The sequence below is a fragment of the Mytilus trossulus genome, chromosome 3 (assembly GCF_036588685.1).
Source record: "Mytilus trossulus isolate FHL-02 chromosome 3, PNRI_Mtr1.1.1.hap1, whole genome shotgun sequence".
Taxonomy (NCBI): Eukaryota; Metazoa; Mollusca; class Bivalvia; order Mytilida; family Mytilidae; genus Mytilus; species Mytilus trossulus.
Genome location: NC_086375.1, coordinates 90,968,374 through 90,996,339, shown reverse-complemented (window position 1 = coordinate 90,996,339; position 27,966 = coordinate 90,968,374). Strand labels below are relative to the sequence as shown.

Sequence of the window (27,966 nt, the reverse complement as noted above, 5' to 3'; positions counted from 1 at the left end):
GTTTTAAAATTCAAATACCGAAGACTCTAGAAAAACAATCAAATCAGGTTGTTAGTTTTCTCACTTTGATTATTTCATATATTTCATGTCAGGGCCTTTATAGCAGACTATACAGTATGGGTTTTTATGCCCCACCTACGATAGTAGAGGGGCATTATGTTTTCTGGTCTGTGAGTCCGTGCATCTGTTTGTCCGTCTGTCTGTCCCGCTTCAGGTCAAAGTTTTTGGTCAGGTAGTTTTTGATGAAGTTGAAGTCCATCGACTTCAAACTTTGTACACATGTTCCCTATGATATGATCTTTCAAATTTTAATGCCAAATTAGAGTGTTTTCCCCAATTTAACCGTCCATTGAACATAGAAAATGATAGTGCGAGTGGGGCATTCTTGTACTGGGGACACATTCTTGTTGTAATTATTGAAGACTGTATGTTTGCCTATGATTGCTTACATCATCCTCATTTGAACTTAGGTGGATAATTGTCTCATTGGTAATCATACCACAAATCCATTTTTGTAAATATTTACCAAAGATTGACCTTTTTGTCAGATTTGATCACTTACCTTCTTTCTGGCATATTCCTGTGAACATTCGACTGAAAATAAGAAAAAAACAATTTGTTACAGAACTTTCTTTTTTCAAGGTAAAATATTCAAAACACATTTCCTGGAAGAACAGTTTAAATTGCTATCTAGATTATCCAGTTAAATTCTCCCTATCCATATAATTTACCTTCAAATAGTGTTAGTCTTAGAGGCATGATTTTTTTATTAGTTGTTAGTGGCTTTGAACTAGCTGTCAGATAACTGCGAGTACTCTCAGATCTGTTCATTGTGTCTTTTTGTGTCGGAATGTATAAGTACCCGACCACGTTTACTTTTATTTTTTGTCTACCTGATGAGTTAAGCCTTTTTCAACTAATTTTTATAGTTCTTTCTTATGTTTTTCTGTTATACCACTGTCCCAGGTTAGGGGGACGGTTGGGATCCCACTAACATGTTCAACCCCGCCACATTATTTATGTATGTGCCTGTCCCAAGTCAGGAGCCTGTAATTCAGTGGTTGTCGTTTGTTTATGTGTTACATATTTTTTGTTTTCCATTTATTTTTTTACATAAATAAGGCCATTTGTTTTCTTGTTTGAATTGTTTTACATTGTCTTATCGGGCCTTTTATAGCTGACTATGCGGTATGGGCGTTGCTCATTGTTGAAGGCTGTACGGTGACCTATAGTTGTTAATGTTTGTGTCATTTTGGTCTTTTGTGGATAGTTGTCTCATTACCACATCTTCTTTTTTATATTAGTTTATTTGTTGCTGTAATTTCTAGCTGATTTTTATAAAACACAGGAGCTAAAAAATTGCTAAAGCCCAAAGCATGAGGCTCTGCAAGATTTGGGCAAGTGCTAATATAATTCCCAGAGAGAAACCAAAATTGACAGATGTGTGTATCCCTATATACTTCCCTTTGGCAGGGATAATAAAACGCAAAACAGACAACTGAATGACTGAGATGGAAGGTATGCTATAGATTTCTCTCAGCTATCATATTTTTTTTATTTTTACTTAATAAATGGTCTACTGCAAATTCTATAAAAAAATTAATTATAAATCTTCTCCAAGAAATAACTTTGATAAAACTTTTCTAAGAAATAACAATGCTAAATGTTACCAAAGTGCTGTTCTTCCTAGAATGGTTACCACATCTCTCAGCATGATACAATTCCACAAAGCATCTAACAATCTCGTCTTAAACTCAACCTAAAATTAGACAAAATGCAAATAATGCTGACATTTGTAAAACAATATGAAATATGTTTGTAATCTTTCAAAGACAAATGCTTATGACAAATGGTACTTGGAGTCCAATAAATATCTACAGTTTTCATAGTCTTTTAAAATTGTTACTTATTTTAAGTGGTGCAGTCAAATAATATATTTCTCATTTCATTGATGAAATTAGTTATACTGATGAATTTCTAAGGAAAAATAAGGGTCAGCCTCAAGTATTGATTACATGCCAATAAATAAATACATCTTTGAATACAGTAAACCTACCCATATGTTGTTGTGTATTATGTAAACAACTAGATCTACCAGTCTTGTCTCCTGTGTAGTGAGGAATGGTCCTGGTTTGGTTTCCTCTTTATTTTGACAAGATCTATACATAGTGTTTAACATCTCCTCCTCACTACTTCTCAAATACTGCAAAAAATAAAGTATACATTTGTTATATCACATGTCACTATATACCTTCCTGCAAGTTTGGCTACAAATTTAAAGATTATAGGGTATACTTTGATAGAAAGCTTTCAGATTAGAGTTTGAACTTAATATATATCCATCAACATTGTAAGGCAACCACTTACAACTTTCATTTTGGGAATCAATATTCTAACCTCTTATTTAGATGGGCGATATTTCTTTCAAAAGCTTGATAATCCAATAAAATACACAGAACAAATTGTGTACCTGAGTTGTCCATAGTATAACAGCGGGCAATACAGCAGCAGGATCTTTGTCTGTAAGTAACTTGACCTTGATATCCTCTGGGGTCATGTGGTACAAACATATATACTGCTGTAGGTATATCTCAACATCTGAAAATGTAATGAAAATCTGGAGATTTTGATACAACATATAATATTTGTAGATAAGAATTATACCATATCTGTACCCTGGTTTCAGATTGCTGTATTTTTCAAGTATTTTCTTTATCAAATAAATTTGATAATATTTCACCATTGTAAGAGTATACTAGAGGCTCTAAAGAGCCTGTGTCGATCACCTTGGTCTATGTGAATATTAATCAAAGGACGCAGATGGTTTCATGACAAAATTGTGTTGTGGTGATGGTGATGTTTTTGTACATCTTAATTTACTGAACATTCTAGCTGCTTACAATTATCTCTATCTATTATTAACTTGGCCCAGTAGTTTCAGAGGAGAAGATTTTTGTAAAAGATTAAGATTTACGAAAAAATGGTTAAAACATGACTATAAAGGGCAATAACTCCTAAAGGGGTCAACTGACAATTTCGTTCATGCTGACTTATTTCTAGATCTTACATTGCTGAACATTATTGCTGTTTACAGTTTATCTCTATCTATAATAATACTCAGGACAATAACCAATAACAGCAATATTTCCTTAAAATTACCAGTTCAGGGGCAGCAACCCAACAACAGGTTGTCTGATTCATCTGAAAATTTCAGGGCAGATAGATTTTGACCTGATAAACAATTTTACATCATGTCTGTTTTGCTTTAAATGCTTTGGTTTTTGAGTATTAAGCCAAAAACTGAATTTTACCCCTATGTTCTATTTTAGCGGTGGCAGCCATCTTGGTTGATTGACCAGGTCACGCCACACATTTATAAAACTAGATACCCCAATGATGATTGTGGCCAAGTTTGGTTTAATTTGGCCCCGTAGTATCAGAGGAGAAGATTTTTGTAAAAGATTACTAAGATTTACGAAAAATTGTTAAAAATTGACAATAAAGGGCAATTACTCCTAAAGGGGTCAACTGACCATTTCGGTCATGTTGACTTATTTGTAAATCTTGCATTGCTGAACATTATTGCTGTTTACAGTTTATCTCCATCTATAATAATATTCAAGATAACCAAAAACAGCAAAATTTCCATAAAATTACCAATTCAGGGGCAGCAACCCAACAACGGGTTGTCCGATTCATCTAAAAGTTTCAGTGCAGATAGATCTTGACCTGATGAACAATATTACCCCATGTCAGATTTGCTCTAAATGCTTTGGTTTTTGAGTTATAAGCCAATAACTGCATTTTACCCCTATGTTCTATTTTTAGCTGTGGCGTCCATCTTGGTTGGTTGACCTGGTCATCGGACACATTTTTTAAACTAGATACCCCAATTATGATTATGGCCAAGTTTGGTTAAATTTGGCCCAGTAGTTTCAGAGGAGAAGATTTTTGTAAAAGTTAACAACGACGGACGACGACAGACGCCTGACGCTGGACAACGCCGGACGCAAAGTGATGGGAAAAGCTCACTTGGCCCTTCGGGCCAGGTGAGCTTAAAAGGGATTGCAGCAACTTGCTTGCAAAAGAATAATGCTATTATCTGGTGACCGACAGTAAGAAATTACAATATCATAAGACACAAAGTTTATAAATAGAAAGTTTTATACTTTATAGTATATAGGCAACATGTGGACTATGTGGTATGGACTTTGTTCATTGTTGGAGGCTGTACCCTGATATCAATTTGACATTTCAATCTTAATTTTTACTGACATTTTAGTCCAGATTATCTTACCTTTCCAATACCCTGTTTCCTGCTTTAAGACAACCTTCTCCTCTTGGGTTTCAGATTTCTTTTCTTTCGTACACTGTAGAATTGAACATAAACAAATTAATATACAAGAATAAATTTTCCCTAGAGGAACAAACATGCTTATAGTTTATCATTTCAATATATGGGGTATTTCCTTAAATGGTCCAGCAGTATCCAATAGTCACGAATCTTGTAAGTACTTGTCTTATGACATATCTTGACATTTTCCACGAGTTGGAGAATTGGTTGTAAATGGCGGATTTTTTATTGTTTTTTTTCTAAATTTTTATACTGTCAGAACTACCTTTACATACGGTTTAGACACCTGAAGAATGAATGTTGCTCTCATTGTCTCTCTGTTTATTTTATTATGTTCAGCTGCAATCTAATTAATACATTTCCTTAACATCTTATTATATTCATATCAAACATGAGGTATAATTATAATAAGTATAATTTTAATAAAGCGGAGACCACAGAGCAATCTAATTAAAACATTTACTCAACATCTTATTATATTCATATCAAACATGAGGCATAATTATAATAAGTATAATTTTAATAAAGCTGAGAGCACAGAGATATCTTATATGTATACTTTTGATAAATCTGTCTGAAAACAGATGAACAGCTGCCAATGGTGTAAATCCGTCAAGAAAAGAATAAATCTTTAAAAAGTGTAATTAAAGTTACTGGAATGCATTCACTATACCATGCTAGAGTTAAAACACATTAAAAGTCCTGTCAACATAAAATATAGTATTAAATTGTGTCTATAAAAGCAAACCTTTTTCTTTTCTTGGATTTCACTTGCTATAGGTTCTAAACTTTTTCGCTTTAGCGCTGCTCCTTGTTTTGGAACTCTGAAAAAAACAATTTCATAAGATGAATTCACACTAAAATCTGTATGATTTGTATAATTAAACCATCCATCATTTTATGAATTCCAACAATTGTGTAAAATTTCAAGTGAATTGAACAAAGCATGCTCAAGTTATGGTTCAACATGTGAAAAATTGAGATTTTAAGTTCAAAACGTCGTAACAACAAACTGTGAAAATTTCAAAATCAAAATAGAGCTTCCTTTTATCAATCTAAACAAAAGTGTAATGTTTTAAAGCAATACTTAATGGAGTTAGTCATGTAAGTGTTCATTATTAATATTTGATTTTTTTTTATAATTTTTTATTTTCATGAATAAAGTCCAATGTCTCTGGAATGACCAAAAGGGTACTGACAAAATCTGACTTAATCTAAAGCTTGTCATGGTGAAAACTATATAATTTTCATATTTAATGCTGCCTTAAACAGACAAAATATTTTGTTATGGCTAAATGTTTTCTATAGGAAATGTACTATTTCTAACAACAAATAACTACTACCTGCTAATTCTTTGCTTTCTGTTTAAAGTTAATGGATCCCTCTCAGCAGGCACTGGTTTCTTGGCACTGCTGGTCTGGTCAGTGCTAGTAGACGCTGTATTACAGGCACTGATAGGTTTAACATGTATGGCATGTGTTGGCACACTGGATGAGAAGCTACATGGCCGACTCTTTGTTCTTTTCTTTGGAACATTGGCTGGTGTACTCCTGTTTGAATGAGTTTCAGAGACATCATCCTCTATCCACGGGGAACCAGGAAGCGGTGAAACTGGTTCACTTTGTCGAGCTGGTGATGGAGGTAGTGGTGAAATCATCATTGGAATGGTAAAATCAAATGGTGAAACAGTTAATGGTGAAAGTGGTAACGGGGAATGTAAAGACTTCGGTCGACTCTCGATCTTAAAACAAACATCATGTATATCTGGTGATATCACTGTTGAGGAAGGAACAGTTTTAGTATTTAATCCATGAAGAACTAACTGATGAAGAGTCTTTGTTGGAATGTTTACTTGACTAGATTCACTTGCAGAATTACAAATCTGTCCAATATCATTGTTTTTGTTTTTTTCTATAACTTTCTTCTTATCCTTATTTTTTTTCTTAACTTTTGCTGGAGGTAAGTCTTCCTTCAAATCTTTAATTTTACTTTTCTCACTTGAATTTGTTTGATAATTATCTCTCTCACTGTTTTTATCACCATTTTTATTATCTCCCTTAGAAGACATTTTCAGTTCAATATCGGCAGAAATTCTTTCTGTAACTGCAATACTATCCTGACTAGATCTTCTTGATTCAATAAATTTTAAATATTTTTCTTTTAATATGTCATTTTCACTCTTTTTATTCTTTTCACAAATAACAGAGGAAACTATTTCCTTTTCAACATTTGGTTCACTGACATTAACCCCCTCCAGACCAGCATGTGCTGTTCTCAATTCAGTATTTAAATTACAATCCGAATTATCCACATGATTGTCAATGATATCAACTTTAAATCCTAAGCTATCCTGGTGAGATATTTTTCTATCTGAATGTTTAGCTGCACTTTCTTTCTGTACTATTTTATTTACAGTCATTTCATCCTTTGTTTTGAGGTTTTTATCTTTTTCGATATCAACTTTTTTTTTCACAACTGCATCCAAGTTCTCATTAGAATAAAGATCACCAGTTCTCGATAATTCATTTTGTATAACTTGACTACTTGAAGATTTTGAATACAAATTCTCACTTTCTAAAGAAGATTGTGATTTCAATGCAAAACCACCACTTTCCTGTCTGATCATATTCCTAGTCAATTTTTCAGAAGTTTGTATTCTATTTTCATCCTTAGCACACTTTATGTGTAAAGAATCTTTTTGAGTATTTTCTGATTGAGATCGCTGTTGACTGTCATCTGATTTGCATAGAGGTTTTTCTTGCTGATGTAAAATATTTTCATCCTTTTTCTTTACCAAAGGGAGATCATCCAAATTTGGAGTTTCACAAAACTCTCTGGTTGCATTATCTTCCAAATTACAATTGTCATAAACTAGGTCATCTAAATCAAATCCATAATCACCAGAATCTTTCTTCTTTTTTAAACTATTATTGTCAATAAAACCTGTATCAGTCCTCTGGTTTGTATCACTTTTATTCATTTTATCTGCTAATTTATTTGCATTCTTTGTTTTCAATCCATCACCAGCTGGTTTCTCAGCAAATTCAATTTTACGAGATGTATTCAAAGAGGGCTTGTTTTTACTTATTTTGTCAACACATTTGTCCTCTGAAGGTTTGACTGGTATGAATTCATTAGGATAAACTTCTAAGCAAGCTGCTTTTTGAACAGGTTCAGTTTGTTTTACTGCTTTAGATTTTATAGGCATATCTATTATTGTTTTAGGGTTGAATTTCTTAAATGCAGAATGTTCACTCAGTTCAACTTTGCTATCAGATTTTTCACTTCTTGTCTTCTCACTTTCTAATACTTTTTCTAAATTGTCACCTTTTTCATTAGGTTTCTCTAAACTATCCAATGATAACACTAAGTTGTCGTGTGATTGTTTTCCAGTCAAGTTTACATCCATTTCATTAGATATCACATTTTCAGAATCGGAATCCGATAAACTTTCAACTTCACCTTCATTCATCTTTATAAAAGAGTTTGATTTGAGTAATTCTTTTTTACTGTCATTTTTACTAATATTTGAAACTTTATTTTTTGGTTTTTGTTTAATTTCCACCAATGGTGATAGTGTTTGAACTTTCCTCAGTAAGGACTGTGACCTTGATGTTTGCCGAACAGGTGATGACCTTAAAAGTTCAGATTCCAATATATTTGCCATATCATCAATGTTTTCTTCGTCACTTTCCATATTACCTATCATAGGCTTGTTCTGAAAAAAGTTTAGAAAAAATTAATTAGGAAAAGAAGATTCTTTTTTGTAGTTTCATTATAATGTTAAACTAGCAGACTGAGTAAAAAACTAAGAAGGTGTGGTATAACTACAAAGGAGGTCCATTAAATTTTAACATTCTGTGTGTGCTTGCCCCAGGTCAGGAGCCTGTAATTCAGTGGTTGTAGTTTGCTGATGTGTATTATTTCTTTTTTTTGTTCATTATTTTGTACATAAATCAGGTCTTTGCTTTTCTGATTAAAATTGTTTCAAAATTGTCATTTCAGGTTTTTTTTATAGCTTGCTATGAAGAATTGGTTTCCTGTTGATGTGACCTATAGTTGCTAACTTATAAGCCAATTGGTCTTTTGTGGAGAGTTATCTTATTGGCGATCATATCACTTCCTTTTATTTTCTATGCAAACATTTAAAAGCCAATGAACCGTGATGAGGGGTTGGGTTCAATTTTAAATTACCTAATCACAAACTGATACATTGTTGACACTGCTGGAACAGCAGGACCAAGTCCCTTTTTTTTTCTATGTTAAGTTGTGACAAAAATCTATATGACAGATCTGATATATTACTAAGGATCCTTCAAGTCAATAGGAAATAAATAAATTTGTCCACTTACTACAGGTGGTGGTGACATAAGACCTATATTTATATGTGTACACAGTAACTTACCATCCTACAAGGCATTGGTGATGGAGGTAATGGTGACATAAGACCTATATTTATATGTTTACACAGTAACTTACCATCCTACAAGGCATTGGTGATGGAGGTAATGGTGACAAGGCCTGAACCAAAGGACTGAAAATCCACGGAAATTTATTACTCTCATTAGATGCTTCTTCTTCTTCCTCTTCTTCTTCATTTTCCTCATTTGCATTTTCTGAAAAAGATGACATTTTTTATCCAAAACATATTACAACAAGATTATGAGCCTCTGGTCTTTGTTAGTCTTGTATTATTTTAATTTTAGTTTCTTGTGTACAATTTGGAAATTAGTATGGCATTCATTATCACTGAACTAGTATATATTTGTTTAGGGGCCAGCTGAAGGACACCTCCAGGTGCTAGAATTTCTCGTAACATTGAAGACCTGTTGGTGACCTTCCGCTGTTGTTTTTTCTATTGTCGGGTTGTTGTCTCTTTGATACATTCCCAATTTCCATTCTCTATTTTAATCTACTTCCTATTATTCAGTGCTGCAACCAACAATGGAATTTGTCCAGTTCAATCTGTGGCTCCACATTTAAGGCCAACAAGAGCAGTGTTACGGATAGAAATTGAAAGGGGCAGATGAGGGGGTTACTGCACTTTTTGATGTTTTAAAGGGCACTTTTCAAATTGTTCATTGTGTATGTTTCTGTCTGTATCCTCATGCCTGTTATCACATGTTAACATTGTATATTAATTTAAATAAAGATTTCATAAGTTGTTGTTGATTATATATTGTATTATAAAACCTGCAAAACATGGCTTTACATTTTTTGACATTGATTGTGTCAGAAATTTGCTCACCGAGAAGTTAAATCAGTCAAAAATTCCTGAACTTATAATAGGCTTATATGGACTATGGTGTATATATACAGTAGCAGATCCAGGGGTTGGAACCCCCCCCCCCCCCCCCCTTTTCTTTGGACGATCAATGCATTTGAATGGGAACGTATAGTTAGAACCCCCCTTTGTCTCGGGTTGGGACCTCCTTTTTAAAATGGCTGGATTAGCCCCTGATATACTACAGGAAAGAGAAAATGTTTTAACTTAAATGGACTATGGTGTATATATATTAAGAAATGAGAATCATTAATAAAGAAATGAGAAAAATGGAAAAAATATGGAAAAAGTTATGAAGACAGAATAATGGGTACTTAAATATACACAGTGCAGAACATTTGAATACACCCACCCCTGCAAAAAAAAAATCACCATTGAAATTCACAGTGAGACCTTCAAAGAGGAATACAAACTCACACCTAACTGCAAAATTCCAACTGGCCCCTCAGTTTTAGTGGAATTCTATACTTTTTGTCAATCAAGCTAAATCTGTGTATTTAATATGAAGACATGTGAAGGGTAATATCAATAGATCTTTTATTATACTAGGCAAACAAATTTAAAGTCAATTTATACTATCACTGTACCTTCTTCATCTTGTGACACTGAGAAATCTCCATAATCTGTAAGAAGTTTCTTTTCTCCCTTTGGTAACAATCCTGTTGATATAACAAACAAAGCTTGTACATTACATTGTTTTACATTGTCATTTCCGGGCCTTTTATAGCTGACTATGCGGTATGGAATTTGCTCATTGTTGAAGGCCGTACAGTGACCTATAGTTGTTAGTTTCAGTATCATTTTGGTCTCTTGTTGTCTCATTGGCAATCTTACCACATCTTCTTTTTTATATGTAGATCATCTTAACCAAGAATTAATCTTAACCAAGTATTGATCTCACACTACTCAGGTTTCAGTTTTGTCTATACTAAACATATTTGAGTTGTTCAGTAGATGAGAAGGTTTTAAGAAGGACCTTAATATTCTTTTTAAACTTATTGTAGGTAAGCTGCACATTTCAAAGTTTAGATTTCGAAAAAGAGTAGGCTAATGCCGCTACAAGGCAGCACTCGCACCCGCAAAGTGGAGAGGGATTAATATAAGTTGCAAAACTTGTTTCCCAATCCACTCTAAATAAATATGTTTAAACTAAAAGAATAGGATGTAAACTGGTATATTTTCAAAGAGTTTACATTTTCCCATTACAAGGAGCACATCTGCTAGCAAGATTTTCTTTTAGCAGTTTTGTCCTCATTTAAATCTCCCTATTTCAAGAATAATTATAGTGTAACTAATCGCCGTATTTGAATATCAACCAGATGCTCCGCAGGGTGTAGCTTTATACGACCGCAGAGGTTGAACCCTGAACGGTTGGGGCAAGTATGGACACAACATTCAAGCTGGATTCAGCTCTAAATTTGGATTGTGATTAAATAGTTGACACAGCATAGGTTTCTGACACAGAATGAATGTGTTCTAATGAACTTAAAATTTTTGTTTTCTCTTAGAGCAATTCACTATGCTGTTGAATATTAATCCTCTCAAAAAAATGTTTGAAGAAATTTTCTTTTTATTTATGAAATTTCAAATGAGAAAAATTGAACCCAATTTTTTAATTACATCCCCCTTTCCCTTATTCCAAAACTAATCTCAATTAAAATATTCTAATGGAGTTTGCAACAATAACTACTCATTTAAATACATCATAAAATATTAAGATGTAAAAAAACTGCTTGTTAACACTGAATGGTAAAGATCATTTAAATTTATCAGTTGGTAGTAAAAAGTGAATATACATTGTATATTGTATATAACAAAGATTTAAGTTGATTCTGGACAAAGAAAGATAACTCCAATTAAAAAAAATTCTTGCAATAAGATATTTCTTGCTTACTATTCTAGAAAAAGAAAGATAACTCTAATTAAAAAAAAATTTGCTATTTCACAATAATGTGAAATTAGATATTTCTTGCCATTGCACAATACTGTGCAATTGAAAAGACTTGCTATTGCACAATACTTAATATAATAATTTTAGATCCTGATTTGGACCAACTTGAAAACTGGGCCCATAATCAAAAATCTAAGTACATGTTTAGATTCAGCATATCAAAGAGGCCCAAGAATTTAATTTTTGTTAAAATCGAACTTAGTTTAATTATGGACCCTTTGGACCTTAATGTAGGCCAATTTGAAAACGGGACCAAAAATGAAGAATCTACATACACAGTTAGATTTGGCATATCAACGAACCCCATTTATTCAATTTTTGATGAAATCAAATAAAGTTTAATTTTAGGCCCAGATTTGGACCAACTTGAAAACTGGGCCAATAATCAAGAATCTAAGTACATTTTTAGATTCAACATATCAAAGAACCCAACCGATTCATTTTTTGTCAAAATCAAACTAAGTTTAATTTTGGACCCTTTGGACCTTAATGTAGACCAATTTGAAAACATGACTAAAAGTTAAGAATCTACATACACAGTTAGATTCGGCATATCAAAGAACCCCAATTATTCAATTTTGATGAAATCAAACAAAGTTTAATTTTGGACCCTTTGGGCCCCTTTTTCCTAAACTGTTGGGACCAAAACTCCCAAAATCAATACCAACCTTCCTTTTATGGTCATAAACCTTGTATTTAAATTTCATAGATTTCTATTTACTTATACTAACGTTATGGTGCGAAAACCAAGAAAAATGCTTATTTGGGTCCCTTTTTGGCCCCTAATTCCTAAACTGTTGGGACCTAAACTCCCAAAATCAATACCAACCTTCCTTTTGTGGTCATAAACATTGTGTTTAAATTTCATTGATTTCTATTTACTCAAACCAAAGTTATTGTGCGAAAACCAAGAATAATGCTTATTTGGGCCCTTTTTTGGCCCCTAATTCCTAAACTGTTGAAACCAAAACTCCCAAAATCAATCCCAACCTTTCTTTTGTGGTCATAAACCTTGTGTCAAAATTTCATAGATTTCTATTAACTTAAACTAAAGTTATAGTGCGAAAACCAAGAAAATGCTTATTTGGGCCCTTTTTGGCCCCTAATTCCTACAATGTTGGGACCAAAACTCCCAAAATCAATACCAACCTTCCTTTTATGGTCATATACCTTGTGTTAAAATTTCATAGATTTCTATTCACTTTTACTAAAGTTAGAGTGCGAAAACTAAAAGTATTCGGACGACGACGACGACGCAGACGACGACGCCAACGTGATAGCAATATACGACGAAATTTTTTTCAAAATTTGTGGTCGTATAAAAATAAGACGACGCATGGATTAAACGAGTGCGCAGCACGAGTTTAATCCATAGCGGTGTTCAGTCACAAGTTGTCTTATTTTTTATATTCAAATACGGCGATTAGTTATACTTTTTATTACATTGGCTATTAATGGCTTTTTTTATGAAATGAATGCAGAAATGTAAGGATCTTTATTATTTTCCTACGCATTCACAATTTGTTTTGATCCGACGTTATCAACGTCTTGACAACGCCTATTGTTGTATGACGTCAGAGAGTGAAATAACCACGTTTATTTCACATGTGAAATTATCGGTTTTTATTCATCTGGGAAATCAATGTAATTTATTGCAACCAATGTAATATTACCTGTTAGCAAGGTTTTACTTTTGTTTTTAGTTTTATTGTCACTTATGCTGGTCTTCCTTACAGATAAAATTCACCAAAAGTTAGAAATTTTAGGATTTTCACATTAATCACAAAATTAGTGGAAAAAAACCCATCAAATTTCTCCCTTTTTTCATTTTTTTCATCCATTCCTACTTTTATTCCAATAGGGTTAACTTGCATTACCAGTACTGTAAACAAGTATGTCACACAATCGGTACTCATTTAGGTAACTATGTATAATCATTATTCCTATGTATAAATAATAAAAAAGCATAATATAAAGGATACATTTACTTAAAATCTTACCATTTTGTCTAAGTATCCCCCAGTATCTTTCCACTCTATCCTATAATACAGAAAAAATCTGTCAAAGACTGAGTATTTCATTGCATTACATTATGGTGATTAATATTTTTTATCTAGAGATGATAAATTACACTCACAAAAAATATTAATAATAATTGAACAAAATAGCATTTTATTCATCTTAGCATTATCGGTAAATCTGCTCACAAAACACATAGAAGGTGTAAAAAAATCTGATATCACAAAAAACAAACAAACAAAAAGAAAAAATAAATAAACTCATCATATTTTATACCAGATAAAAGAAATGTATCAGTACTCACAGCAAGCCTTTTCATTTTCTCTTCCAATTTTCTTTGTTTTCTCAACTGATTTGAACCATCTGACCGTAAATTCTTGTTTTCATCTGAAGAAAATTTATTTGTTAAATAAAATTACGCAATCCTAAAAAATATTACAGTTTATACCGTAATTATCCTTTATTAAAACTCACTAACCCTTCAAGGACCTCTGATGAAATACAGGAAACCAAGGCATTTTTGTCTATTTTGATATGCTCCCTTGTATGAAGTATATCAACATGTGACAACTGATAAAAATTGTCTCTTCACTAACCCTAATCATTTAAATCATGTAGTGCAGGTAAGGAGATTAAATAAACTGTGTCAGATATTTCAATATAGAATACACTGAACAAGTTATGTTTATTTAAATGATGTGTTTACGGAACCTAAACAGTAAAATAATATAGCTTTGATATCAGTCAAAATAACTCAAATACAGGTAAGAAGTGTTAACATTTGCATAATTTCATTTATATCTTTTTACAATGATGTTAATTTAAAGGAGATAACTGACAATGAGACAGCAACTGAACAAAACAAAAGTACTATAAATAGACAAACATGTCCCAATACAGTCTTCAAAAAAAGACAAGTGACCATACTCTATGGCAAGTTATAACAACAGTTCCAAGTCTAAATAGATTCTCGTGCATTAATATTAACTAAAATGTCCACAATCATTGACTGCATTGATCTATTAGAAACATATCCAGCTATAGATCAATTGACCCATGGGGAAAGTATCAAAATGTATAAAAATATGTATAGCTAATTTAACAGAGCATGATTCTTCTATGAATAAAGACATAAGCATAATATTGCCAAATTTAATACCTAATGAAATAATAACTGCTTACATATTACATTACGAAAGTAAATTAATTAGCTCTGAATTATTAATCATTTTCTGTTGTTTTACAATAGATTTAACTTTGTTTTTTCAGAACAATTATACACTTCCTTAGAAATTATGAAGATGGAATTACCAGTTTTATGCTTTTTTACTGTGATTATTTGTTTAACATTCAAATCCGCCTGCGGAGAGGAAGAAGAAATGGACAAGTTAACAATAGAACCAGCTGTTTTAGCTAAAAAAGTTGGTGAATCAGCAGAATTTGTGTGCTCAAATAACTCTGCAATAAATTCCGATATCGTGTGGATGTATACCAATGAAACCCTCATTCCACAAGTCCGAGCTAATGTAAGCATTGTTACAGAAAATACTTTACTCTTCGAGTCAGCTGTGGAATCTGATGGAGGAGAATACATCTGTACAACTAAAATGAGAGAATTTAATGCCACTGCTGAGCTCAAGGTTTACACCATGCCAACATATTTCACTGAAGGGATGATTGTAATAGGAATTAATGCAGCTTTACTAGTTATATTTTTCATGTGTTTTGCATATCATACAGTGAAAAATCGTAGACATAATGCTAAACTTAAAAGAAATGCTTTATAGTTTGATGTTTCCATCAATGTAACTTTTACTGGCATCATGCAATCATAGTACACCTTCCTCATAACTTCTTTGTTTTAAAAAAAATGGCTTTGAATTATCCTAAATTACAATTCTTCACTTAAGAGGGGGGTTAGGAGGGGTCTTGATCCGGAAATCCTGAGCTTAAAAACATGAAATCCTGAAATTCAGAGCTGAAAATATACAAAATCCTGAAGTCCCGCAATTCGAAAATAGAATTCCCGGATCCCGAAAGGATCAATCCTGAAATCCCAAGCTTAAAAACACCTGATCCCGAGGTCTCGATAAAGGTCCTATCCCCCATCACTTAATAAAATACTTTCTGAAAAAGGATATAGCCATTCATGTGAGATTCTTTTTTCATAAATCTCTGTGATGTAATCTTGTATACCTCATGCATATCCATTGATGTATAAACATCATTTTATTCTGCAATTATATTTCATAAATTATCAGGTGGTTCTTAGTCTTGTGGTGAACATTATAAATTTTTTCCTAATATATTTAAAATTTGTAATTTATGAGTAAAATAAGTCTACTTTTACAATTTTTTTTTGCCATTTCTTCACCTTTTATTGATGACTTCAACACATTCTAATATCTTCCACTGATTCAAATATTCCAAACAAGTTTCATCAAATTTGATTAAAGCTACCTCTTACATTTTGTGTCTTACTTTTAAATGAGGTGTGGACAGGGAAAATATTGTTATAGAATGTTGAAGAGTATTTGAAATTTTTATTGTGGAATAAACGTTCAAACTGCTCATGATTTTTTTTTTTAATTTCATTTGAAATTTTTATTTAAAATATTCAACAAATAACCTGTTCAAGCTTTTACAATTATATTTAAACTATTTTCTTCTAATGGAATTGGAAAAGATCACTGATAACAGATGCAGTTCAGTAGTTCTAGGTGACTTCACCAGATATGGCTTTTGATTTTCATGTTCTGTTCAGAAAGTTTTTTTCAACAATAAATTTAAAAATGTATATGTATAATATAACCTGTCAATAAGTTAATTTACACTGAGTATTGTCTTCCTTTGACATTTAATATATGTAAACAGGAAATATAATTTCCTCATCATTCTCATCAAGCTAGGTAAGATAAGCTTTTATATATAATTTGTTTATGTACACACTAGTACTGTCAGTGGCTGATCCAGGGGGGTCGGGGTTGGAGTCGTTGATTTTGATGATCAATTCATTTTAATGGGGACATATAGTTGAAACAGCCTCTTTATCCTGGGTTAGGATCCTCTCCTTCCTTTATTAATGGCTGGATCGGCCCATAAATATTTTAGACATCAGGTCTGGTTCAACTATTTCAAAACACTTTCTGAGGATTTGGCAGCTAAATTTTTTTAAATCATAATAAAAATTGGTCCTTCTCTGATATTTTTTGTAAAATTGGTCCTTCTCTGATATTTTTTGTAATATACAAGTGGAAAAAAAACCTGCATAATTTTTATTGATTAACCTTACACTTTTTGTATATTAAAATAAACATTTAGTACAGATTTTCATCTTCGTGCATGTCATATTATCATAGTCTGAATGCTTATTTAAAAGAAAACTTATCATTTTAAACATCAATTTTGTCTGTTCAAATCTGGTTAACATTATGATTATATTAAACAGAAATAAAGATATATATTTATATAAGTTAGGTGGTTGTTTTTATTAATGCACCTATGAGTAGCTTAATTCAGGGTATAGAGTTATTTTAGAGTGAACTTCTTTTGTATGAGCAATTAAAATTAATCACTTCAGCTCTGATTAGGAAGTTAAAAAGCTTTGGCCTGTGTCAGTCTCTCATCATTCAACATTTAGGCCATGAGCATACAGTACCTTGTGAAATTATTCAAGTGATATGTTTTAGCAGCATACCTTACATATATACCCTACATATACCCTATTAACAACTATAGATGATCTACTGATCAGCCTTCAAATAAGACTTTTGTATGAAAAAGATTAAAATATGGCAAATGTTTCATGCAACCAACCTGCAGGTGACCCACTTGAGAGAATATTTTGTGAATATGCATGAAATATTTGCCACCTGATGTAAAGCATCCAAAATAAAGAATACATGTGGCTGAGACTAATTTTCAAGTGTATCAAGAGCGTATACCACCAATGAAGGGGGCCATAGATTACCTCTTACAAAAACCCACAAGCTACAATGCAATATACATTATACAACACAATCAACATAAACTCTATATTATATATTACTATCAAGTTATTATTAATTTAATCTGGTCATCCATCCTGTCTTTACCTATATATTAGCATAGAGTCAAGCTCAGATTTCTTATGACCTCTCTACACTACTTCCATTGGATGTGTATTGAATGAACTTTAGCATGGAAAAATGGTCTAATTATTTATTAAAATTGTGCTTTGAACTAGCTTTCTATAAATGTGGGTACTCTTAAAACGATACTATCATAGAAAGATAAAGGAAGATGTGTGCCAATGAGACAACTCTCCATCCATGTAGCAATTTATAAAAGTAAACCATTATAGGTCAAGGTATGGCCTTTAACACAGAGCCTTGGCTCACAAAGAACAGCAAACTTAAGGGCCCCAAAAAAAATAATCGTGTAAAATCATTCAAACTGGAAAACCATTGTATCAAAATATATAATCAAAGCGCTGAAGGCAGTTAACCAAAAACCAAGGCAAACGTAATTATGAAAACTGTGGCAATGTTTTCTTTCAACATTAAACATTCATATGTTGTACATTTATGTTTATCTAATGAATTAATTATTACGGCAAATAATGTATATGTTATCAAGGTTTCAAAAGCAATGCATATATCAATGTATATTTTTTATGGTGAGTCTGCAGTGGTACAAGTTCGCAATGATTGCAGTTGTTCTAGTAAGTTGTTAATGTTGGTTTTAGTTGACTGTTAGTAGTCAAAGGGATCAAAGGTGATCTGACTGACCTGCCCATAGTAAAAGTAAATGGTTTGTTATATTGTCCCATACATGAATATATAAATGGTTTAGGGGTGATTCCAGAAACCAGCCCTATATTTCATTTGATTGATTATAACATCTCATACTTGAATATATATTGTGTTGAGGGTTGGGGTGACTCCAGGGACTCCCCCTATATTTCATTTGATTATATTGTCCTGGGGTTGGACCCCCCCCCCTTTTTTTTTTGGATGATCAATGCATTTGAATGGGGACTTGTAGTTGGAACCCCACCCTTTTTTTGACTGGGTTAGGACCCCTCCCCCTTTTTTTGAAATGGCTGGATCTGCCCCTGATTTAAAGGTTTCAGGTAGATGGGTTCAAACAGAAAGATTTTGAAAGCAGAGAAAACTATGCATCTTATAATCGGCATGATTTATCAAATGACAATACCAATACTAAAATAAGGCATATGCATAGTTATTTACTTTAATTCAGTCACGGACCCACAATATCACAGGTGTGTTCTAGTGAGTATATATGGTTAAGGGGTGGGGTACTCGACCATTTCCAAGTTCTCAAACAGAAGGGTGTACAGTGACCACAGGGACTCCCCCTAAATTTCATTTGATTTATTATATTGTCCCATACTTGAATATATATGGTTTAGGGGTGGGGATCTCAACCGTTTCAAAGTTCCCAAACAGGAGGGGGTGGGTGACCCGGAACTCCCCTATATTTCATTTTATTAGTAATATATTCCCATATATGAAGGGGGTAGGAGGTGTACTGATCCCGAAATCTCAGGCTTACAAACACGAAATCCTGAGGTCTGGAATCTAAATAAATTTAAATCCCGACATCCTGAAATTCAAAAAAAAGAAATTCCCAGATCCAGAAATCCTCAGCTTTAATACACCCGATCCCGGAGTTCTGATAAAAGTCCTATCCCCCTTCATGAATGTATATGGTTGAGAGGTGGGGATCCCCACCGTTTTCAAAGTTATCAAACAGGAGGGGTAGAGTGGCCCAAAGGACACCACCTTCATATCATATGATTTGCTTAAATTCAGGTATTATAATATACATTGTAGTTGCATTATTTGTGAAAATAAAGTAAGAAATTTCCAGCTACTTTAACTGACCCTTCAGAAGTGAGAAAAAAATACCCTTTTAAAGTTGCAGTACTTAATATGTTTACACTTTAAAAGCATCTTACATGCATTATCAAAATTTATAACTGATAAAGAAAATTTATACTGTGACCAGGAACATATATACTGTTAGATATATACTGTTCCCAGCTGTCACATTGTATTGTAATTTGACATTAAAATTTAAAAAGTAATTTTGAGTTTCTGTATAAAATATTTTCTGCTTGTTCTTTCTTTTACATATATCTTTTGGTCTTCAATTCTAGTGTTTATACTCATTTAACATTCATAGATGTATTTTGTCACCTGCCTGGATTTTTTTTGCAGTTAACTGCCAAAACCGGGGATTTACCCTTATCCGCTTTCAGATCCGATATTGTAATTGTCTTCACGGCATCTATTGTCATTGTGTTTTCAATGTTGTTTTTGAGAGCCATGGTGTAGTGGATAATGCATTGGACTACTAACACAAAGGTTCCTGGTTCGATTCCCGTTCGGGATGAAAATTTAAGAAACTAAATTTTTGGCTCTCCCTTGACACCATTTGAAAGTATGGTCTTAAGGAAACCATGATAGTCCGTCGAAAGGGGACGATAAATGGCTGACCCGTGTTAAGAGAGAGCCATATCTTGCACGTTAAAGACACCCTTGTAGATTTCAAAATAGAGTAGGCTAATGCCGCTACAAGGCAGCACTCGTACCCGCAAAGTGGAAAGGGATTAATATAAGTTGCAAAACTTGTTTCCCAATCCACTATAAATAAATATGTTCAAACTAATGTTGTTTTTGTCAGTCTGTCAATTTCTCAAATTTACACATTATTTGTGGGTGATTTTCTGTATAAAGCTAGCAAATGAACAAAATGAACTTCGCTGTCATGAATAATAATGATGCAAATCAGTTTTGAGATTGTTTACTTTGGAGACTTTGGTGAAAAGGTTTGCAGAGTCATTTTTTATTTTCTTTCAAGTGGGAGGTCCGTCTGGCGTATCTAGTAACCAAGTCAAAAGACAGATTGCATAAGTGGAAGGGCGCTGCCCTCTGACCACCGCTAATTTGAACCCCTGCCTCCAAATTGAAAAGTTTGAAAAATTTCTTTTTTCCAATTTTAAATTGCCACCAACAGCATGAACAGTTGAACATATCTAATAGACTACTGACGTAGTTGTACTACGTATTGACGACAAACAATATTCCTATTACTTTTGCCATTTGGGAAATCTAAACTGCTTGTCTTCAGAGATTTTTCGGCGATTAAATATTTCATACAATTGTTAGCCAAAAGCACAACAAAGCAAAAACTTTTGGGTGATCCCCGCTGGGGATTATATTGGTTTCACAGGTTAATATGCATGTGACCTTAAAAAAGCCATATGATATTCTCTATTTATTACATTATCATGCCAGTAGTCTATACAATTTTTTTAAATGTAAATATGAAACGTTGAATACATCATCAATAAGACTATGTTGATGATTTTAATAACATAACATTTCAAAGGCTTTTTTGCAAACCAGACTTTGTGTAGGTTTGCTCCAATTGTGCTTAATAACATTAATGAAGTAGCAACTTAGGACCCCTGCATCTGAAAACATTTTTTCAAATAAAAAATTATTACATTCAAATATCAAAACATCATTAAGAACTTATATACAGGTGAGTAGAGAAACAAAATAAAGAGGGATAACTCTAATTATATTTTTTTTCTGGCTGACCTGGAAACAAAAAGGCTCTCAAATTGATAGAAAATCATATATTTCTGCAAAAATATGACTTGCAAATCTAAACCCCTAAACTGGATAAAAAAAATTGTAAAGGGTTCAGAAAAGGAAAGGCCTTAATCAATCTAAGTATCATTACTTACTACGTGAAGGTCTACAACTCAACAATGATAAAAGCTAAATTGTGTATTAGAATTTTACCTCTCACTTTAGTTAGCAGCGCTTCATTTTTCTGGTTTCTGAAAATTAAATAGATATTGATTATATACATTTTTTTTAAAAGTGATAGGAAAGCTATAGCAATAATGATCAATTCCTTTGAGATTTAATCAGATCTTAACATGTGACTTGTGAAAACAATAATGTTAAAATACAGGAACTCATTACAATACTGTAGATTCCTAATGAGTAAGAATTGGATATTTCTTGACATTCACTCAATTATTAATTTCAATACAATACTAACCCAGTTTTTGCTTATTTTATTATTATTATTGAAATTAAATGGTAGTATTTGATTTCAAACGATGTCCACTTCTTATATGTTGTTAAACATACTTCTTTTATATGGTAAAAATAAAATTCTTGTAAGATATTTTCAATATCTGCAAGTTCTGCTAGTATTATGTTTAAAGCACAGACTATTGTTAAAGGAGCTATAGCTACGAGATATATAAAAAAATCTAAAATATGATTGATTTTCTTTTCTATCATTAATAAAAGTGAAATAGACTAGTAAAAAAATGATTCACTTTTAGCAGCAAGTATGATTCAATTTTGTCAAAATAAGCTAGAAAACATTTTTTTTTTTGGAGGTCCTTACACTATCTCTTCATACGGGAAATGGATAACAGATCCCAACCATATGAGAATAAATTGAAATGACAGTCTATTACAACATTTTGTTAACTTTGTTGGGTTGTTTGCTGAGACATTGTAAAATTAAGATTGACATCTAAATTTAATGGATAGGCCAATGATTTGTATAGTAATATATAGTTAATAGAAAGTGTCAATCTTAATTATATGGGGACAAAGTCCCCAATTACAGTAGAAAATTCAATAAAAAAAAAAAAAAAAAAAAAAATCGGGAAAATTTCCCGAAATTTTTCATTGTACTAATGAACTCAAAATCGTTCAATTTTTTTTTGTCGTGTTTTTGAATTTCCGGAATCGGCGCAGAAATCTACTTCCCTTTCCGGTCTTGTTTACATGAAACTTTGAATAAAATGTATATTTATCAGTCTAAGAAAGGAACTAATACTAATTTATTTTTAAATGTTTGTTATTAAAAATCTGTTACCTGATGACAGCGTTTCTTTGTTAACATTGAATATGATGTCATAACTTAAATAACGTCACAACTAAAATCCCTAACAACAGACCCAATATTGAAAACGTTACAGTATTTCCGTTTCTCTTTTTAACATTGTTGATTTAAAAAAAAAATCATAGACTTCGTCCCCATTCACAGGTAATTCCTGCCTCATATTAATGTCTGATGAAACAGCCAAATAAAGTTTGCATGCAAGGCATTTAAACTTTAGACATGCATGCTTTACTATTTCAACAAAATTCTTTTTAAGAATAATATATCTAGAATAAAACTGATTATTTAAATTACATTGTTTCCAAGTTCTGCATTTTCTTCTGGTTTTCTTTCTTTAATACATCGTATCTGTCTTTATATGTGGTTGTCTCTCTACTCATTTCTTCATACTGCCGCAGTGTCAACTGAAATTATAAAACTTTAATCTTAAACAGTATTGGGCTTAAATGTTTTATCCATATTTCAAACCTCAATATTTCCTGTTTTCTAAATAAACCCTACATAGGGCAATTTGACTTTTGCACAATGTATAATGTCTCATTTCTGGTCGTCGTTAAAACGAAAAGTGAACAACAAGTGTAAAATTGATAACGAAACCATGATGAAACATTTTGAGTCAATACTAGGAGACAATTCGGAGGATCTATGTGAAGAAGTTCGTAATCTCATAGACAATACGCTATTTGGCGATATAAATGTTACACAATTAGACTCTGATATAACTGAAGACGAAGTAGTAGCATCAATAAAAACTAGAGGCTCTCAAGAGCCTGTATCGCTCACCTGATTCTACTTGGGTTTTTGAAATCATATAAAAAAATATAAAATTTGGCTAAAAGTGACAACACAACCTCATTTATAAGAAAAGGAACATGTTTAATTTCATTCAAAAGTCCCCCACTGGCGGCCATCTTGGATGACGGATCGGCTACAAAGTAACAACACTTGGTCAGCACCTCATAAGGAACATTCATGCCATGTTTGGTTTTATTCCATTCAGTGGTTCTCTAAAAGAAGTCATTTGTATGCATTTCCCATAGGGTCCTATGTTAAACTAAGTTCCCTGCTGGCGGCCATCTTGGATGATGGATCAGCTACAAAGTAACAACACTTGGTCAGCACCTCATAAGGAACATTCATGCAATGTTTGGTTTTATTCCATTCAGTGGTTCTCTAAAAGAAGTCATTTGTATGCATTTCCTTATAGGGTCCTATGTTAAACTAAGTCCCCCGCTGGCGGCAATCTTGGATAATGGATCGGCTACAAAGTAACAACACTTGGTCAGCACCACATTAGGAACATTCATGCCATGTTTGATTTCATTCCATTCAGTGGTTCTCTAAAAGAAGTCATTTGTATGCATTTCCCATAGGGTCCTATGTTAAACTAAGTCCCACGCTGGCGGCCATCTTGGATGATGGATCAGCTACAAAGTAACAACACTTGGTCAGCACCACATAAGGAACATTCATGCCATGTTTGGTTTCATTCCATTCAGTGGTTCACTAGAAGAAGTGATTTGTATGCATTTCCAATAGGGTCCTATGTTAAACTAAGTCCCCCGCTGGCGGCCATCTTGGATGATGGATCAGCTAAAAAGTAACAACACTTGGTCAGCATCCCATAAGGAACATTCATGCTATGTTTGGTTTTATTCCATTCAGTGGTTCTCTAAAAGAAGTCATTTGTATGCATTTCCCATAGGGTCCTATGTTAAACTAAGTCCCCGGCTGGCGGCTATCTTGGATGATGGATCAGCAACAAAGTAACAACACTTGGTCAGCACCTCATAAGGAACATTCATGCCATGTTTGGTTTCATTCCATTCAGTGGTTCTCTAAAAGAAGTCATTTGTATGCATTTCCCATAGGGTCCTATGTTAAACTAAGTCCCCCGCTGGCGGCCATCTTGGATGATGGATCGGCTACAAAGTAACAACACTTGGTCAGCACCCCATAAGGAACATTCATGCTATGTTTGGTTTTATTCCATTCAGTGGTTCTCTAAAAGAAGTCATTTGTATGCATTTCCCATAGGGTCCTGTGTTAAACTAAGTCCCCTGCTGGCGGCCATCTTTGATGATGGATCGGCTACAAAGTAACAACACTTGGTCAGCACCACATAAGGAACATTCATGCCATGTTTGGTTTCATTCCATTCAGTGGTTCACTAAAAGAAGTCATTTGTATGCATTTCCAATAGGGTGCTATGTTAAACTAAGTCCCCGCTGGTGGCCATCTTGGATAATGGATCGGCTACAAAGTAACAACACTTGGTCAGCACTCCATAAGGAATGAATATTCATGCTATGTTTGGTTTCATTCCATTTAGTGGTTCTCTAGAAGAAGTCATTTGTATGCATTTCCCATAGGGTCCTATGTTAAACTAAGTCCCCCGCTGGCGGCCATCTTGGATGATGGATCGGCTACAAAGTAACAACACTTGGTCAGCACCCCATTAGGATAATTCATGCTATGTTTGGTTTTATTCCATTCAGTGGTTCTCTAAAAGAAGTCATTTGTATGCATTTCCCATAGGGTCCTATGTTAAACTAAGTCCCCGGCTGGCGGCCATCTTGGATGATGGATCGGCAACAAAGTAACAACACTTGGTCAGCACCTCATAAGGAACATTCATGCCATGTTTGGTTTCATTCCATTCAATGGTTCTCTAAAAGAAGTCATTTGTATGCATTTCCCATAGTGTCCTATGTTAAACTAAGTCCCCCGCTGGCGGCCATCTTGGATGATGGATCGGCTACAAAGTAACAACACTTGGTCAGCACCTCATAAGGAACATTCATGCCATGTTTGGTTCCATTCCATTCAGTGGTTCTCTAGAAGAAGTTCAAAATGTAAATTGTTAAAGACGACGACGATGGACGACGACGACGACGGACGACGGACGCCAAGTGGTGAGAAAAGCTCACTTGGCCCTTCGGGCCAGGTGAGCTAAAAATGAAGTCCGGTAAAAGTTCAGGTAACGATGGACTAATAAGTGAAATGTTTTCTGCATGTCCTGACGTATGTGCGCCAATATTAAAGACTCTGTTTAATTACATTTATAGTTCGGGAATATAACCAGATTCATGGTCAGAATGTCTAGTAGTTGCTGTCCCAAAGAGTGGTGATCTATCCGATCCTAATAATTATCGTCCGATTGTATTGATCAGTGTTTTATCGAAACTTTATACTACTATTTTGACAAATCGTTTACTCAGTTGGTCCGAAGAAGAAGACATATTAATCGATAACCAATTTGGATTTAGACCCGGCAAGTCAACTGTAGACGCTATATTTATTTTATTTGGAATAATTTCGCATACACTTCAAAATAAACAAAAACTTTATTGTTCGTTTGTGGATTTCTGTAAAGCGTTCGACAAAATTAGCAGGAGGATTCTCATTTATAAACTATTACGGAGTGGTGTTAGCTCAAAATTTGTAACTATGGTTAGATCAGTATATTCATCTGTAAAAATGCGTGTCAAAACTGCCGATTTACTGTCCGACTCATTCGAAAATTTTCTTGGTGTAAAACAAGGGGAGCCCTTATCACCTTTACTGTTTTTATTTTTTATAAATGACTTGATTGAAGACATGAACATCAGTCCTTCAGCTGACATAGTTAACATTAATGAAGTTCTGATATACTTAATACTATTTGCAGACGATACTATATTATTTGGGAAATCTCCTGAAATTCTACAGGAACTACTTGATAAACTACTTATTTATTGTAATAAATGGAATATAGAAGTGAATATTAACAAAACGAAAGTTGTTGTATTCAAAAATGGCTGGCAACCCGTAACTGCAAAAATTTTCTATAACAACGAAGAACTAGAAATTGTCGATTCGTATATATATCTTGGTATGCTGATACAATGTAATGGAAAATTTTTAAAAACACAGAAGAGATTAGCCTTACAAGGTTCACGATCTTTGGCAGCTCTGAATAATTCTACAAATGGTTTATACTTGACGAAGAAAAAGAAATGTGATTTGTTGGATAGTATGGTTGCGTCTGTGATAAATTATGCCTCGGAAATTTGGGGTTTCCATCGTGGAAATGATGTTGAAATTATTCATAACCGTTTTTGTCGATCTATTTTGAAACTGGGTAAAAGTACGCCAAATGTATTTTTATATGGCGAACTAGGGCGTTTGCCAATGTATGTAATAAGAAAACAAAAAGTTTTAAAATACTGGTTAAAAATTGTAACTCATAAACCACTTATTGTGTATGATATCTATATATTGTTACTCAGAGATGCAAATACTGGTAAAACTAATTGGGTTTCTAATGTTCGTGACCTATTGTTTAGTATTGGTTTAAACTTTGTATGGTACCAGCAGTCTGGTATGAATATATCATTAGATGTAATAAAAACTAGATTAAAAGATCAATATATTCAAAGCTGGTCTGCATCTATGCAGGATTGTGAGAAACTTACTATGTACAGAATTTTAAAATTAGATTTTTGTTTTGAAGATTACGTAGATTATAACTATAATTCACATTTTTTCACAAAGCTACGTAGTGGTACTATGAAGTTAAATGTTGAGATAGGCCGTTATACAAATATACTAAGAGAAAACAGATTATGTACTTGCTGTAATATGAAAAGTGTTGAAGATGAGTACCATTTTACTCTAGTGTGTCCTGCGTATAGGCATGAACGACTGCAGTTTTTACCAAATTATTACTGTTCATGGCCAAATGTGACAAAACTTATGTATTTGTATCAAACCAAATCTAGATCTTTAGTTGGAAAATTATGTAATTATTTGAAATCTGCCTGGCAGATTAGATCACATTTAATAAGTTGATCATTTTTCTATTGAACTATCTTATGAAATTGTTCTCTGTTGTTTATTGTGTGTCACAATGTAAATATGTTTGTGTTGCTATAGCATGTAACTACTGCTTTGCAAATAAAGAATTCATTCATTCATTCATTCATTCATCTATCAATGTAAGTGTTTTTATTAAAAGAATTTAGACAAAGGTGTCACATTTTACATTTAAAGTCTAACTAAATGTGAAAACTTGATGGTAGATGATTAAACTAGTCCTTGTATTCAAAATTCCAATAGGAAACATACTTTATATAATTAAAATAGTGTTTTATACTTTTATATTTTTTGTTTTTATTTTATGCCTTGAATTCCGAAAGAGGCTTGCAAAAAGACCAGATATTCCCTCTATTATTTTTTTTAACAAATTATTATATATAATATATACTAAGATTTAGCATATGCAATAAACAAACACAATATCATAACACTGTGCATTTTCACCACAAAAAGATAAGTTGACTGATAGACAAAGAGCAAAAGATTATTTGTTCACCCTTAATACTGCATTGTGATAGAATAATTATATGCAGTAAGATGAAAATGAGA

General features: G+C 33.0%; 1 protein-coding gene across 1 annotated transcript in view; it reads right to left on the bottom strand.

The window, feature by feature from the left end:
- Positions 1-27,966, bottom strand: part of LOC134712821 (myosin-4-like) — a 40,400-nt gene that overhangs the window by 4,546 nt on the left and 7,888 nt on the right. Inside the window, exons 7-19 of the mRNA XM_063574743.1 lie at positions 22,852-22,961; positions 21,429-21,466; positions 13,913-13,995; positions 13,590-13,629; positions 10,226-10,297; positions 8,834-8,970; positions 5,698-8,072; positions 5,103-5,178; positions 4,298-4,370; positions 2,471-2,598; positions 2,057-2,203; positions 1,671-1,759; positions 563-594 (exon numbers count right to left, since the gene is read on the bottom strand). Of these exons, the coding sequence (XP_063430813.1) occupies positions 563-594; positions 1,671-1,759; positions 2,057-2,203; positions 2,471-2,598; positions 4,298-4,370; positions 5,103-5,178; positions 5,698-8,072; positions 8,834-8,970; positions 10,226-10,297; positions 13,590-13,629; positions 13,913-13,995; positions 21,429-21,466; positions 22,852-22,961 (3,400 nt within the window). The remainder of the gene's footprint in view (positions 1-562; positions 595-1,670; positions 1,760-2,056; positions 2,204-2,470; positions 2,599-4,297; positions 4,371-5,102; positions 5,179-5,697; positions 8,073-8,833; positions 8,971-10,225; positions 10,298-13,589; positions 13,630-13,912; positions 13,996-21,428; positions 21,467-22,851; positions 22,962-27,966) is intronic.